The sequence below is a fragment of the Jatropha curcas genome, chromosome 3 (genome assembly GCF_041381405.1).
Source record: "Jatropha curcas cultivar XTBG-Jc1 chromosome 3, XTBG_Jcur_1.0, whole genome shotgun sequence".
In the NCBI taxonomy this organism is placed as follows: domain Eukaryota; kingdom Viridiplantae; phylum Streptophyta; class Magnoliopsida; order Malpighiales; family Euphorbiaceae; genus Jatropha; species Jatropha curcas.
Genome location: NC_143153.1, coordinates 30,700,442 through 30,715,448, shown reverse-complemented (window position 1 = coordinate 30,715,448; position 15,007 = coordinate 30,700,442). Strand labels below are relative to the sequence as shown.

The window sequence follows — 15,007 nt, the reverse complement described above, 5'->3', positions numbered from 1 at the left end:
AAAGAGCTTTCCTTGTTTTTCTCCAACGAGTAAAATGTTTTTTTTCCTTTTTAAGAAGACAAATAAAAGAACGATTTTTTAAAGCCCATAGTTTTCACTTAGTAGACAATTTATTTGGTACCAAATAATAATAATTACTACTATTAATTTCCTATGAGTAGAGTTATTTATTTATGTAATTTTCGCAAAATAAATTATCGGGTCGAGAGAAAAAAAAGAGTAAATAATGACTTTGTATTCAAAATAAATGCATTCAACCTATGGATTGTAGCTCAGTTGTGAATGCAGACTGAATATGTGGAAAAAGCTCTTGTGTGTGAAAAGTCTTAACTGTGACTAAATCCGGATTACGGTTCTTGATAAGTTGCACAAAACAAAATACATAAATGAAATTTTCACTGCGAAATACATTTAAAAATTAGTTAATTTTTTTTAAAGAATCAAAGAAAAAAAGACACAACTAATTAAAAATTTTGATTTCTCAAAGAAAACTAACTCCATAGAAATCGATCATAAAAGATTGAGGTCCAAATCAATAAAAGGAAGAACGAAGTCACCATTTAAAATCCATAGCCGAACTAAAATAAGAGAATGAATCACCGAAACTAAGGGAGGGAAATAAAAGAATTCTTGTAGTTAAATAAATAAAATATCGGTATTTGCTTTCAACTTCAACTTATTATTAATTTCAATAAATAAAGAATTATTTTGATAATTCTTTGGACCACAATTAATTTATCACAAACCAACAATTATCTTCACAAATTCAAGTATGTGGATGGACGTTGATGTTTGGTCGTTTTATTAATATATATTAAACTCAAATATCTTCACTTAATAATCCAAAAAAGCTTAATTTTAGATTTATAAGGAGATAATTTTTTCTTTTTAAAAAAATATTTAAGTTAAAAAAGCTACCATAATATTAATTTTAGTCTCATGCTCCATAATTTATTTTAATAAAGGGATAACTGGAGGTAGCATTTGTCATGAAATTTTTGTTATTTCCTTTTTTTTTTTTTTCTCAAGGTATCAACATATATTAATATATTTTATTATATATGCAAAATTAGAGATTTGATATATGTAGTTATTATCGTTATCAAAAAAAATTTTAATTGAATATCACTCTAGGTCAAGACATAATTAAGAAAAGTCAAATTATAAAAGTGGGGTTTATATTTTGAAAGAAAAACCATTGACCTTCAAATGAGGATATGAGAGAAAAGATATATACATTAAAAGACCTAGAACAAAGAGAAAACAAATAAATTATATATAACAAGAACACAATTACTAATTTGAGATTAAGGTGTATAGCTTGTGTTTACTTAACAGTTTTCTTGTTTGCTATTTTATATTTTCTAAGAAAACAGATTTCTTAGAAAATGAAAAATTAGAAAACAGAAAATATAAAATGCATTCACTTGGTAACAATAAAAAATTTTATTTTAATTTAACTTCATAAACATTATTTATAACTTTCATAATTAAAAGAAATAAAATATTGTAAAAAAATTTTTTTACATAAAAAATTTTGAATTTTTATTATTGATTATTTACAATAATAATATCATTTTTTATTATTTTGTAAATTTCTTTAAAAATAAAATATATAATGTATTTGTAATAATAAAATTATTTATTTATTAAAGAATAATATAAATTTTTACTTTATTTAAATATTTTGATTTTTTCAAAGAAAAATATTTTATAGAAAAAATTATTTATATATACATATATATATATATATATATATATATATATATATATATTATAATTTAAATTATGAAAATGTGATTTAAAAAAAATGAGAAACAGTTGGAAAATATGTTTTTTTTATAAAGAAAAACACTGGAATATAATTAAAAATTTTTTTTCAAATCTTAGTTAAACTGTGGAATATTGAAAAATCTACGGATTTGAACATAAAATTCTATTTTATAAATATCTTCAAAAATTTTTCTTGAAAATTACTTCAGTTTTCAACGACCTAACACATCTATAGTTTTTGTTGCAGTACAGTTTATACACAGACGATCTTGAATTAAAAGATCGAAAATGAAACAAGAACTCCTTGAAATTGCTGCTAAGAAATAAACGATGGAGTGATCAATTAAAGCTTGAAGATGGCTTTGGCTAATATATAGAATCTGAAAGAGCAAAACAGACATTAATTAGACTTCATTTTACAAATTTTCTGAAATAATTTTCTAAAACGACAATAACCAAACAATTTCACAGTAGTAACCTTGAACTTTCCATGACGCGTGAATCAAGTCCACGGTAGCCACTAATTCAAGTCAAGCAACAGTCAACAACGAAAAACCCAGAACCAGAACAGAACCCTTTAATTTGATTGCAAACAAGCAAAGCACAAAAACAACATTGAATTTCAATCTGTTGTTCATTTTCTTTTCCATCAAAATTTCCTCTTCAACTCCCACAGCCTTTATAAATGGGTAAAACCATCTCAGTGGACGAGTCTTCAGTTTACGGTCGGAATGATGATAAGGAAGCCATAATAGAGAATCTACTATCAGCAGATGAAAATGGCTTAGAAGTAATCTCCATTATAGGTATGGGTGGAATTGGTAAAACCCTTTTCACTAAACTTGTTTATAGTGACATTAGAGTTCAGAACTGGTTCGATATCACAGTATGGGTATGTGCAGCAGCCAAATTTGATATTTTCAAGATAGCAAAAGATATTCTTGAAGAAGTCAGTGCAAAGTCCTGCGATTTCAAGAGCCCAATACCAAATCGAGAAATTCTACCTGCATTAAAAGGAAGATTGATGGGTAAAAAATTTCTTCTGGTTCTAGACGATGTTTGGAATGATAATGAGTTTGAATGGAGTTTCTTGTTAGACCATTTAGAATCTGCTGGTGCAGGAGGAAGTAAAATTATTATCACAACTCGCAATCAAAGTGTAGTGTTAGCATTAGGTTCTAGTCAATCTCATTTTCTTGGTCAACTAAATGATGATGACTGTTGGTCTTTGTTTGCTAAGCATGCTTTTTATGATGATTGTTCTTGCAATGAAAATTATTTAGGTTTGGAGATTATTGGCAGAGAAATTGTGAAGAAGTGTCAAGGTTTACCTTTAATTGCCAAAATGCTTGGAGATCTTTTGTGCTCTGAAAGAAATGTTGAAGTATGGCAAAGGATATCAAATAATATGGAAGTTCGTTCCCACTACAACATTTGTATGATTCTAAAGTTAAGCCATGTTGATCTCTTGTTTCATTTAAGGCAATGTCTTGCTTTTGGTATTAAATGTCCAAAGGATTATACTTTAGTGAAAGAGAAATTAGTACTTTCATGGATCCAAGAAAATTTAGTACGATTTAACAAAACTGTAGAAAAAGAAGAGGTAGATAACAATTTTTTTTTTACTAATCTTGAATCGAGAGATAATATTATTCATGACATAGCAATATCATCGGTCTCTGAAAATTTTCTCCAGTGCTCGATTTCTCAAATATATATTGAGGTATAAGACAACAGAAATGTTTTTGTTGTAATTAGTTTCAAAAAGTTTAAAGCTTTCAATATTAATTGAATCCAATTTAACACTCATCCTTTCTCTCTTTGAAGGCTATTTTGGAATGGGCAATCACAGGCATATACCTTGTCCTAGAGATTTTATTGGTGACTCTGGAACAAATTGGCTCTCCAAAAAGGCCTCGCTGTGCCTTCTATGCTTTGGTGGTATCTTTCGTAGCCCTGTTTATTTGCATTGTAGAGATTGTTTGTAAGGGACAAAAACAGAACATTGATCTGAGAAGGCAAGGTATTGGCTATTGGCTTCGTTTTCCATCTTCAAATCACAACCCATACACTTATATTGATATTTTCAGCTTGGTTAGTGCCATTTCTCAAGTTATTTTCTCGTGTATAGCTTATAGTTATCTACGTAGAGGTGCTCAGAATCCAATCAAAATGTGTTTTGTGCCTGTCATTTTTACCTTTTGTATGGCCTCTTCCAGGTTAGTAAGGAAACCAAATGAAACAAAACTCCCAATTACTAGCGATTAACTATATTAAACTATATGTATAACTAACCTCCTATCTTCTTCTGCTCTTCCTCCCTTCTATTCCTTAATTTACAAATGTTAAGATGTTTATGGTGAATTTTTTTTTTTTTAAATTGTTTTAGATGATGTTTTGAGTGATAATTTTTTTTTTTACCCATTTGAAGTCTGGGGGGAAAGGAAGTAAAATCATCATCATAACTCGAGTTTATTCTTTACACATAGGATGCAAATCTAGAGTTAATGGAGATTGGTGGAGAGTTATAATTTTGTTATATTATAAGTTAATCAGTTCTATCTCAATTACTTAAAATTTAAAATGCAATTGATTTAAAATTAATTCAACCCACGCAACCTGCAGAAATAGAACTAGTTGACAAACGAATAATAAAAGTTAAGAAAAAAGGAAAAAACAAAAATAGGAGCCGTTTTGGTAGAAATGAAAATGGACATAACAAATTGTGAGGAGAGGAAGTGCATGTGATGATCACGTGAAGTCCCATAATTCATAAACAAAAACAAACATAACATGTTTTCGGAATTCAGAGAAAGATGATGCTGTCATTTTTTGGATGTTTTGGGATTCCAAACGTTGCACCGAACAATAATAATATTATATATAAAAACAAAAGGAAGAAACGGAGGAGGAAAAATTAATAATCTTTTTACAAAAATCGCACCAGACAATCACTGTCTCTACTCCTCCTGTTCTTTCACCTATTTGGTGAATGATGATCGATGGCCGGCCTTCCTTCTCTAACAATCTTGCCTTCAAAATTCAGATTTCCCATTTGAATTTTTCTCCCCATGATCTCATTTACTGAGGACTTTTATATGGAAATAGAAACAAAATTCAAAACCCTTAACTTTCATATGCTATGTACGTTCTATATTTAACCCCTTAAAATTAATGGAGTTGTACCAGTAACCAGTAAATCAGATGAATATCCCAGAAAAAACAAACAAAAACATAATGATGGGTGAGGCTCAACAGGCTACAATTATGAATTGCCTTAAATTTCATAGTACTAATTCCACACATGGGACCTAATTTAACTTGCAACATATAATTTCGAATTTCCAACATTTGCATTCCAACAAATGAATAATTAATTTTTAATATTACAATTAAATAATAGAAAATAAGTCATTTACTGCAAATTATTTTAGGAAAGGACCGGAGGCACAGCGGATATTATTTCATGATGTATTGAACTTTTTAATAAATAAATAAAAGAAAGACAAATATCACCAAATAGCCTGTCAAGAACTTTTGGGTCCATCAATGCACATTTTTTGATAGTCTGTTTTTTCATTTGTCGCTGGGTTACTGCATTGATAGTGAAATATCAGATTCAAGAAGAAGATAATAACATAAAACGATAAATTCTTATTCGGTTTCAACAAATATTACAAATCAAATCACATCAATGCGAAATTCGTCTACTTCGTAACTCTTAATGCCATGAATTGACCCTCGTGAGTTGGCACTTGCACTTCTTCTTGCAAGTATCGTCCGACCAAAATTTCCTGTTTAACCCAAAAGTTTGTCCATTTGCGATGCTCAGATGGTGAAACCAACAAAATTACAGCTAAAGATGGGTTTTCAATTCCAAACAAACTTCTCTTCATTACTTTGTGGAGCTATCTTTTATCTTGCTCAAACACAGACAGTCTTTGATGGAAATTCCAATTTCTTTGCTTAGAAAGTGAATAAGAGCAAACTGGCAAAGACCCACTTCGCATTTTTTGCAGAAACCAAAAGGGTATGAAGAAAAATTTAATTTCTTATCATAGTTTGGGTGCATTTCCTAGCCCAGGAGCAGGGAATTATCAAGAAAAAGGATGGAGTTCAGAGAGAGTACCACGTCCGTCGGGAAGCAGCAGAAGGCATATAAGTGCTCTGACGCCTTTTTACAGTGGAAGAACAATGCCTTCAAAATGGGAAGACGCAGAGAGATGGATTTCTAGTCCAGTTCTAGGCTATGGTGTTACTAAATACACACAGTGTCAGCCTCAAAGAAGACCCAAGTCTAAAAGTGGGCCTATTGTGCCTATTGTGCCTCCTGGGATTGCTTACTACTCTAATTCTTCGCCTTCAGTGCAGGGTCTTGATGCTGCTTCTGTTAGAAATTTTATAGCAAATTCTCCTTTTTCTACTGGAGTCTTGATGCCTAAAGGACTTGGTGTTAATTATAATGGGGGTGGTGGAATTGGTGGGCAAGCTTTTGTGAGTCGTTCTGTTAGTGGTCCTGGTTGGTCAGATTTGGCGAGTGAATGCTCATCGCCCACTTCTCAAGGTATTAGTTGCACTATCCTTTGTGCGTATTCACATTAGATTGTCATCACTTTAAAAAGCACTTAATCAATTGAAAAGAACTAGGATGTTTTCATGGGTATTTGATTTCCATATCTAAAGGAAACTTGTAAAGCTTTATGTTTGAGCTTAAAATGAATTTGGGTGGCAATGATTTCTTTTTCTTTTTTAATTTATAGTGGAGGCCCTGCAGAAACCATTATTTCCAGTAGCCACCATAATTAAAGCTATAATCTTATATCATAACCTAATTTCTCAAGTTCTTCCTCTTCTTCTTCTGCTTTTTTTTTTTTTTTTTTTTGAAAGAACAAGTTCTGCTTTTGTTAAGCACCAAAGTATAGTTTTGTGGCCTAATTGCCTTGGAAGTCATATTGTTATAAGATATATTGTGCTTTCATTTGCTCTATTATTAAGACTCTCTGTTCTTAATAAACAAAGAGTAGAGGCATTAAAATCAGCAACTATACCCAAATCATAGGACTTGTGGTTCAAGTCCAGGTTGGTGGGTCAATTGAACTTTAGCATATTGCTGTCGTACGGAGATGGGGAGATGCAACTTAATATGTTGAGGTGGACAAAAAAGAAATGCTAGTGGAAATATACCAATTATGAATTTGTATTTTTCTTCCTCAGTTTGTTCTTTTAAGTGTAAATTATTTGATACAAGTGTTAGAATGCTTTCTACTCCTTATATGAGATGAAAGAGCTAAGCATCAAGGGATCGATTTTAATAGAGTCAAAAATTAGTTTGATCCTCTTATTTTTCTTTCTCGAACCAAGAGATACATGAACTGGGATTTTAATGCATATAAATACAAATGGTCTAATTTTCAAATATAAGGTTTAGTGATTACGGAGTTTGCTAGTCACCTCATATCATCCGTTTAGGACAAATTCATTTTCTTAGTTCTCTGTCCTTTTAGTTTCTAAAATGATTTTTTTTTTTTTTTTTTTTTTTTGAATTCAGAAACTTTCTGATATGTGCTGATTGCTGTTAAATCAACTGTACAGATGAGAAACTTGAGAACATAAATGATGATGATAACACGGTAAATCGTGTCGTTTCAAGAAGGGATATGGCAACACAAATGAGTCCTGAGGGTAGTACCTGCTCATCTCCTAGAGCAAGGTCCTCCTCTCCTTCCTCTATCCCTGCTTTAGAACAAAGTGACCTTTCTGCTAAATTGGACATCAGAGAAGTGCAGGTAGACAAAAGAGCCACCCTGATTAGCAGGACCAGAAGGCATGGTTCTTCCATAACTAAAAAAGGATTGCCAGATGTTCAGGACAGTAATCAAAATCCAATAGACCCTCGCATTTCATCTTGGGATGTTTCAGAAGCATCATCAGAATTTTCCAAGTAATTTCCTTTGCACCTCTTTAGTTTACTCCGTTCTTCCAAATCTTTTGATGCAAAGGCATAAAAGATATTAGGCCTAAGCCTAAAGGGATTCCCATCTCCTACTGTTTGCATTCAGAAGGACTTTATATTTTCTTTATACCAAAGAAACTTACCAAATATGGTCAATTATTAATGCAGGTTGCAGAGGGAGGAAGCCAAAATCATAGCATGGGAGAACTTGCAGAAGGCAAAAGCAGAGGCAGCAATACGAAAACTTGAGGTTACACACAATTTTTTATAACTATATCACATTTTGGATGTTACAGTTAAAAACCAAAAAATGTTAGGGAGGAACAATTCAAAGTATTCTGCTTTCGTTCTCTTCTTGTTTTCATTTTTCCTATGCCCTTAATTGCTTGCCTATATATAAGTTGATGCATTGACACTTGGCCTTGACTAACCATAAGTGCTGGTTTACAGATGAAACTGGAAAAGAAGAGATCATTATCGATGGACAAGATTTTGAACAAACTACGAAAGGCTCAGATCAGAGCGCAGGAAATGAGAAATACAGTGTCAGCCGCAGAGGAACATCAATTATCCAAGATATCCCACAAGATTTCTTTCTTTCATAGGCATGCAAGGTTGAGTTTCTTGAGCAGTTGCTTTACTTGCCATGCTTCCTAATTTTTCCTCGTTTTTCCTTCTGGTTTATCCTTTGTGCAAGCTCCCTCTCATCCGTATAATTTTTCTCAGTTCAAAATTTTGCACATTCCTGCTGTTTTTAGGCCTCGGTTCTTTCCTTTTTCAACTGATGAATTTTGTACCATTATTTGATATTTTACTGAATGGATCACCTTGTAAATCATGAAACTAAGTAATTTGCACAAAGTATATAAAGCATCCTTCTAGATTAGTCTGCAACAATCGCACCCCCCACCCCCGACCCTTTTTTTATTATTTTTTATTTTCTTGAGAAGAAAAACATTCTATCTTCCAATTTTCTTAGAAAACTTTTCTAAGAGACTACTCCGTTTCTCTACAGATAAACAGTCCCGAAACATTCTGTCGCAGTACAAAATGCAGACCCCATCAACAATATCCATATCCAATCTGAAATATTTTTGGTGTTGATAACCAATTGAATGGCAATTTAATTCTAAATAATTTAACTACAATAAAAATGACCTTTTAGTCATAGTACATGGAGAGTGATACTCTTGGTCCAAACATGTTTGGCCTCATAGTACATGGAGAGTGATACTCTTTGGTCCAAACATGTTTGGCCGGTTAAATTTGTACAGGTCTATTATGCCGCCAGAAATAATATTTTGAACAGCATGGCATTTGATAATGAACGTACCAAGTAAGCATCATCCACAAATCAAATAATAGAAAATTGTCAAAGTCAAATGCTTATTTTACTATTTTTCTTAAAACTTAGATCAGAAAGCCTGCACATCTTGTAGACACCAGTGGAGCAATCCCAGTTCTCCGAGGCCACAACACTTAGTATGGCCGATACCTCCAATCTGCTCTTGAAGGCCTTGCGCTACCCATTCCATAACCCCACTGCAAATCAATAAAAATGATAATAATAATAATAATAATAATCATTTGACAGCTGAAACTACAAGAAAGTCTGCTCTATGCTGCAAAATGAACTACAAGAACTCATTATCTTCCAAACTTTTGCTTTAGAAGGAACTTTATATACTCACATCATCAAAATCCAGGCTTCCATACATTCTGCTAAAGTTGCGCAAAGGACCACCATAACCACCAAAAGATGGAGCAGCATTCATCATGAAATTTCCACTTGGGCCAGCATCATCAACAGGTGTGGCTGAATCTATTGCAACCTGAACGGCAAGTCAATATAAACAAGAATTACTACTTTGAGGCATAATACCGCATAATTGAGATTGGCAATGTATTTAACAAACTGTTTTTCACCCCAGACTCGCATAATATTGCATATCATAGAACTACAGAAAAATCCCTACTATTAAAAATAAATAAATGCATTGCTAAATTACCATAATATCACTAAAAATTCCTTAGGGATAAAGAATATATCTTGCATAATTCTTTCTTATGCCACAGTAATTAACTACAGATACATGATATAAATACACCACAACAAGAGAAAGTTCAATTTAATACCTGATGTCCACAAATCTCATGAGACCTTCGAGAAACACGATCAGCTACGCCTTCTTCAGCAAAGGTTACAAATCCAAAACCTCTGTGGCCAGTTCTCTTTGGGTCCTACACTCAAAAAGAATTCACATCTCAACAAGTATCTTGGAGCGCCTGTCATCTATAAAATACAAATATTGATATCGTACCTTGGGAACATAAACATCTAATATGTGACCAAATCTACCAAAATACTGGCGCAAGTCTTCAGCAGTTGCTTCCTGAGGAAGTCTTCCAACAAAGATCTTTTTGCCCATTCCCCTAGCAGGTTCCCCTACTAACGCAACAAATATGATAAAATCAACTTTTCTTAACAAATTTCAGTGTTAATTACCAAACATATCCTGAACTACTATTGCTCGTTCAATTATAGCCTAGTCTACTTCTTTCCCAAAATCACATATAAACCTTCAAAATTATTTCAATTTTGCCCTTAAATTCAAAGAATAGGTATCCAAAATACTAAAATAAGAAATAATTGCGCATAAACCTACTCAAAGTGGTACTTACTTCCATATAGTGGACCTGGATGGTCATATAAAGTAGGAGCACCAAGTGCTGCATATCTAGTAGCTGCAGAAATATAAGCATTGTATGCGCCATATCCACCGTGTGACATTCTTCCAACTGGTCTGAAATCATCTTCCTGGAAATATAATAGCACATCATTCACATTAACATCACAAAAGACAAATATAAATCAACTTCAAACGTAACTTTATTAGAAAAAAAATGGCACATTATACATCCCATAAAGTAACTTAAAATGCATAACTTAAAAGAGAAGAGACTTTCATCTACAACGTAAAAGATAACCTAGTTTAAAGTGAAAAGCAGCTCTTCTATAACTTGCCTTGGGTGTTGCTCGATCAACAACTACAGTGGAACCTCCCAGTTCATGATTATCCGCCATCAAATTGTCCACAGAATCTGTAGCAAAGAAGATAAAATGATATTGTTTAGGTACTTCAACCCTTGATGTAGAATAATAATATTACTCATTTATTGAACAAAAGGCTAGCAAATAACTGAAACTTGAAAACAATAAATAGATCTAAATAAAGAGCATGCCAATGTCTGCATACTAACTTACTAAGAGAAGTCATGTGATCTTCATACACCAACAGGTGGGAAGACCTTAATACATAAGCAGGAATACCACTTAAAAAAATATTTTTTAATTATATGAAGTAAGCAGATACGAGTCCAATGGCCCACAGATGAAGAAGAACAAGAACGCAGGATTCAAGAGCATAAATAAGCTGAATGCCTAGATAAGTATTTACAACATATCTTCATATAGCCAATCCCAACTAGTTTTGGACCAGGACTTAGTTGTTGCATTCATACATGTATTTTATGAGAGTTAATTCCACTGGATGCAAATTGTTTAGTTTTGCAGCACAAACAACTGGAAGGGAGCAAGTTGGTCTCACCTGCACTGGAAAATGTTATGAATCCAATTCCACGATGTGCTTTTGAGCTATGATCCTGCATAACACATCAGTTGACTTTTATTTATTCATTCAAAGTGAGGAATGAAAGTATCAACATTTGTAAAGGCCATTCAAAACATAAGAGATGCATTGCACAAACACAGACTGAGAGAGTAAATGTGATATGAGCTCACCTTTGGCATGTACAGATCTATTATATCACCATATTTCTCAAAATGACTGCAAAATCAAGTTCATAAACATCTCATCAGAGTATGAGGGTAATATTTGAAGAACAAAAAGAAAATGACTAAAAAAAGGTTCAATTGACATCATCATACTCAATTACCTTCGAAAGACTGTTTCAGTCACAGATGGTGGAATCCTTGCCACAAATATCCTTGTCACTTTCTTTGCAGGTGCTCTCATCTCCTCCTGCTAAAAGAAAATTAAAAATAAAGCACACATGCATGTAAAATCTTACTCCTAGGAGGCTCATAATTGAATAGCATATGTATTATGGAGTACAGAATATAATCTCAAAAGTTGAAGGTTAAAAGGGGAGAAAGTATATATAATATTTGAAATCTTTAAGGCACAACCTTCGGTGTGGCCACTTTAACTTCCAGCATTCTGTTCCCAAGAAAGTGTTCACTTGATAGTGCACTCTGCAGCCAGCAAAATTCAAACATCATAGCTTATCCTAGAGGATATAAGATTACAGATTTGGAAAAGGAATTCAAATTTCAACAGACTATTGCACAGTAAAAACCCAAGACAAACAAAAAATCAAGATTGAATACCAACAATCTACAAATGGTTTTTACCTTTGCATCTTCTGCTGATGTGAATGTTACATATCCAAAACCACGAGAACGACCTGATGAACGCTCCTAAAACATGGACAAGGTACAACAGGAAAACAAAATCAATAACTAATCCAAAGACAAAACAAATTTCAAGGTCAACATGTTTGATTCCAACTAATTATGGAAATGAAGTCACCAAGATGTGAAAATCTCACACATGAATACCAAGTATTGATATGTAGAAAGCTTCATTGCATATTATAGCAGAAGAATAGGAAGTGCTGCTTTTAACAATTACATTCTGACCCAAAGTTTTGTTACAAATCCATGTAGAAAATTTACCCCCTCCCTCACACCAGATATCTCAAACCAGGGCTTTAAATATCACTTGTGATCTAGCTATTTAATAACAGGCTTTTAGGGGGCTGATGTATTTTTCTCCAATTAATGTCTTTGATTTTAGAATCACAATGAAACAGTGCCGTTGGTCCACAAGAGCCACAATCCTCCATTTTTTAAATCAAAGTGAAACAGTGACAATTAGTTAAGTTCTTGTTTTCATGTTTATCCAAGCCATTTAGCCAATCTCCTTAAATTCATGGCTGTGGTGCCAATCCAGTCCAAATTCATTCCAATAACAAAGCACCCAAACAATTCTATAACTTAAAACTCAGTTACTAGCTAGGATAACAGTTACTCAACCTCTAATTTTGTATCTAATAATCCACCAACTATAGACTGGAAACAAGAAAGACACTGAATGTTTGATTAAAATTTTTCAGAAAACAAAACAATAAAAAAATATTTGAGCGTTTATCATTTGATCTGAATGTTTCCAGAAAGTGTAGTCCTTCGTGTCAAACTAAGCATCTCTCTCTCTCTCTCTCTCTCTCTCTCTCTCTCTTTTTTTTTTTTTTTGGTCAACAGAAACGGGTCCTAATAGTAAAAGTTATCCATAAGAATGTGAATGTATAATCATCTGCATCAGTATATCTTCTGCAACAAAACTGGCTTTAAGCATCTCAAAGAATACTTTAGCCAGTTAAACATGATAAACATCTTAGTCTAAAATGCAAGTGCAAGATTTTGTCACACATTGCAAATTTGCAATATAAGTTCATGAAATCCATTAAAAATTTTAGGCGTGAAATGAGCAATAAGGCAGGAAAAAATAATTGCAATCTATTTAAAAGTTGTAAAATTAAAAATCCACAATAGGCGGATTATTAAGCAACAAATAGAAGAATGTTAATCTGGAATAAAGCAACAACAGAAACAAAAATCTAAACTTCAATGTTTGAACAGAGAAAAAGGCTAACCTTCATGACAATACAATCCTCTAGTTCACCAAATTTGCTCATATATTCCCTCAAACCTTCGGTATCCACCTCCCATGGAATACCCAAAACCTATAATTCAATTGCAAACAACATAATTGATCATTAATCAAATAAGAAAAGGAACAAAAAGGAAAAGTTTAAGATATGTGCATGAGATACAAAGATCAAAATAACTAACCACAAGCTTTCGCTCCATGAGAAACTTGAATAACTGTTGCTACAAGCGAAATACAGATGGAGATGGGGAACCCTAACACTCAAATTCGTTCGGTATCGCTCTCTTAGCTCTAGCAGACTAACAAAACTCTCTCTATCTCTCTCACACACCTGGTCGCCCCCTGCACATGACAAGCACACCTCTTTCTCACAAACAAACATCAAATGCCAAATCAAACTCACCATTTCCTCTTACGAAATATTAAAAAGAAATTTCTCAAACGACTCAAAACAACAAAACACACAATAAAAGTGAAAATTGTTAGCGTCAACAATGAATTCGATAATTGGGGGAGATTTTTCACGCTCACTAACCTTTCGATGTATGGAAATTTCAAAACCCTAATTCGGATCTCCCCCTCTCCCCCTCTCCCTCGAACGGTTCCTTCCCCGCCTATACCTACCAAGCTCTCCTGCTCTCTCTCGTTCGCACGCGCCAAACTGTCTGGGTCTGGGTCTGGTCTATTTCGGGCTTTATGGTGGCTGAGCTTAAGGGGGAGAAAAGTACGGATATGCCGAATCTTGGGCCACTGGGCTTTTTAATTTTTAAGGAAAAAACCAATTGTTAGTGGTTTAATTCGTTGAAGACATGAAATAAATTTGCTAATTTGTTGATTATTGGTTGCTTTACCTTTTCTAAATCATTAAAAATTTGAATAATAAGTGAAACCAACTGTATTCTTTAATGTATATATGTATGGTCTTAAAATAAGTTATTCACATATCTGATTTTTATATATATTTGTTTTTGAGTATTAGAAGAGGGGATGAGTTCAAACATAATAGAAGGTCGCATATGCACTTACCATTAGATAATGTCTTGGTGTGCATGATTTATAATTTTTAGATATATTATATAAGTCAACTAACCTATTTGGAAATTTCAATTATTGCATTTATCCAGGCTTGAGAAGAGTTTCTCAACTTAATTGAACTCGATTAGCGAAGATATTTAGCGGAAAAAAAAATGGCATTTTGCTTGATTGAGGGTGATATATTGAGAGAGAGAGAGAGATTAAATGCAGGCTTGAGAAGAGTTTCTCAACTTAATTGAACTCGATTAGTGAAGATAGCGAAAAAAAAAAAGGCATTTTGCTTGATTGAGGGTGATATATTGAGAGAGAGAGATTTTGTTTTCTTCACATATTAAAAGTTTTCCTTCTTTCTAATATATTTTCATAAGCATAATTTTTCCATTTTACTATTCCACACATCTAAGAAGATTATGTTGATATTTAAAACTACATTTTTAATTTTTCTTTTTATAGAGAAACCATTTTCATTAATCAATAAATTGAAAAAAAAAAC

At 32.8% G+C, this 15,007-nt stretch overlaps 3 protein-coding genes across 8 annotated transcripts; 2 read left to right on the top strand and 1 right to left on the bottom strand.

Moving 5' to 3' along the window:
• The first annotated feature begins 2,215 nt into the window (after nucleotides 1-2,215).
• Nucleotides 2,216-4,137, top strand: LOC105639978 (putative disease resistance RPP13-like protein 1). 3 transcript variants are annotated; one of them, XM_020681555.3, is made up of 3 exons: nucleotides 2,216-2,801; nucleotides 3,057-3,496; nucleotides 3,601-4,137. In XM_020681555.3, exons 1-3 carry the CDS (start codon nucleotides 2,459-2,461, stop codon nucleotides 4,039-4,041), a joined length of 1,224 nt encoding a protein of 407 aa, XP_020537214.1. In that variant the 5' UTR covers nucleotides 2,216-2,458; the 3' UTR covers nucleotides 4,042-4,137. The 3 variants fall into 3 exon arrangements, with proteins under 3 accessions (XP_020537214.1, XP_020537213.1, XP_020537216.1); XM_020681554.3 differs by having other exon boundaries at nucleotides 2,219-3,496; XM_020681557.3 differs by having other exon boundaries at nucleotides 2,224-3,222; nucleotides 3,601-3,830.
• A 1,248-nt stretch (nucleotides 4,138-5,385) lies between these two features.
• LOC105639710 (Remorin family protein) lies at nucleotides 5,386-8,623 on the top strand. The gene is made up of 4 exons (XM_012223844.4): nucleotides 5,386-6,337; nucleotides 7,366-7,714; nucleotides 7,895-7,976; nucleotides 8,177-8,623. The coding sequence occupies exons 1-4, from the start codon at nucleotides 5,806-5,808 to the stop codon at nucleotides 8,381-8,383; spliced, it is 1,170 nt and encodes a 389-aa protein (XP_012079234.1). The 5' UTR covers nucleotides 5,386-5,805; the 3' UTR covers nucleotides 8,384-8,623.
• A 214-nt stretch (nucleotides 8,624-8,837) lies between these two features.
• Nucleotides 8,838-14,173, bottom strand: LOC105639711 (RNA-binding (RRM/RBD/RNP motifs) family protein). Of its 4 annotated transcripts, none has more exons than XM_089719812.1 (14): nucleotides 14,015-14,173; nucleotides 13,662-13,821; nucleotides 13,463-13,552; nucleotides 12,162-12,227; nucleotides 11,937-12,002; nucleotides 11,684-11,772; nucleotides 11,529-11,574; nucleotides 11,335-11,389; nucleotides 10,748-10,828; nucleotides 10,409-10,540; nucleotides 10,048-10,175; nucleotides 9,863-9,967; nucleotides 9,418-9,558; nucleotides 8,838-9,268 (listed from the first exon to the last, which is right to left on the bottom strand). In XM_089719812.1, exons 2-14 carry the CDS (start codon nucleotides 13,677-13,679, stop codon nucleotides 9,206-9,208), a joined length of 1,080 nt encoding a protein of 359 aa, XP_089575938.1. In that variant the 5' UTR covers nucleotides 13,680-13,821; nucleotides 14,015-14,173; the 3' UTR covers nucleotides 8,838-9,205. The 4 variants fall into 4 exon arrangements, with proteins under 4 accessions (XP_089575938.1, XP_089575940.1, XP_089575939.1 ...); XM_089719814.1 differs by having other exon boundaries at nucleotides 10,048-10,172; XM_089719813.1 differs by having other exon boundaries at nucleotides 11,684-11,769.
• Between the last annotated feature and the right edge of the window lie 834 nt (nucleotides 14,174-15,007).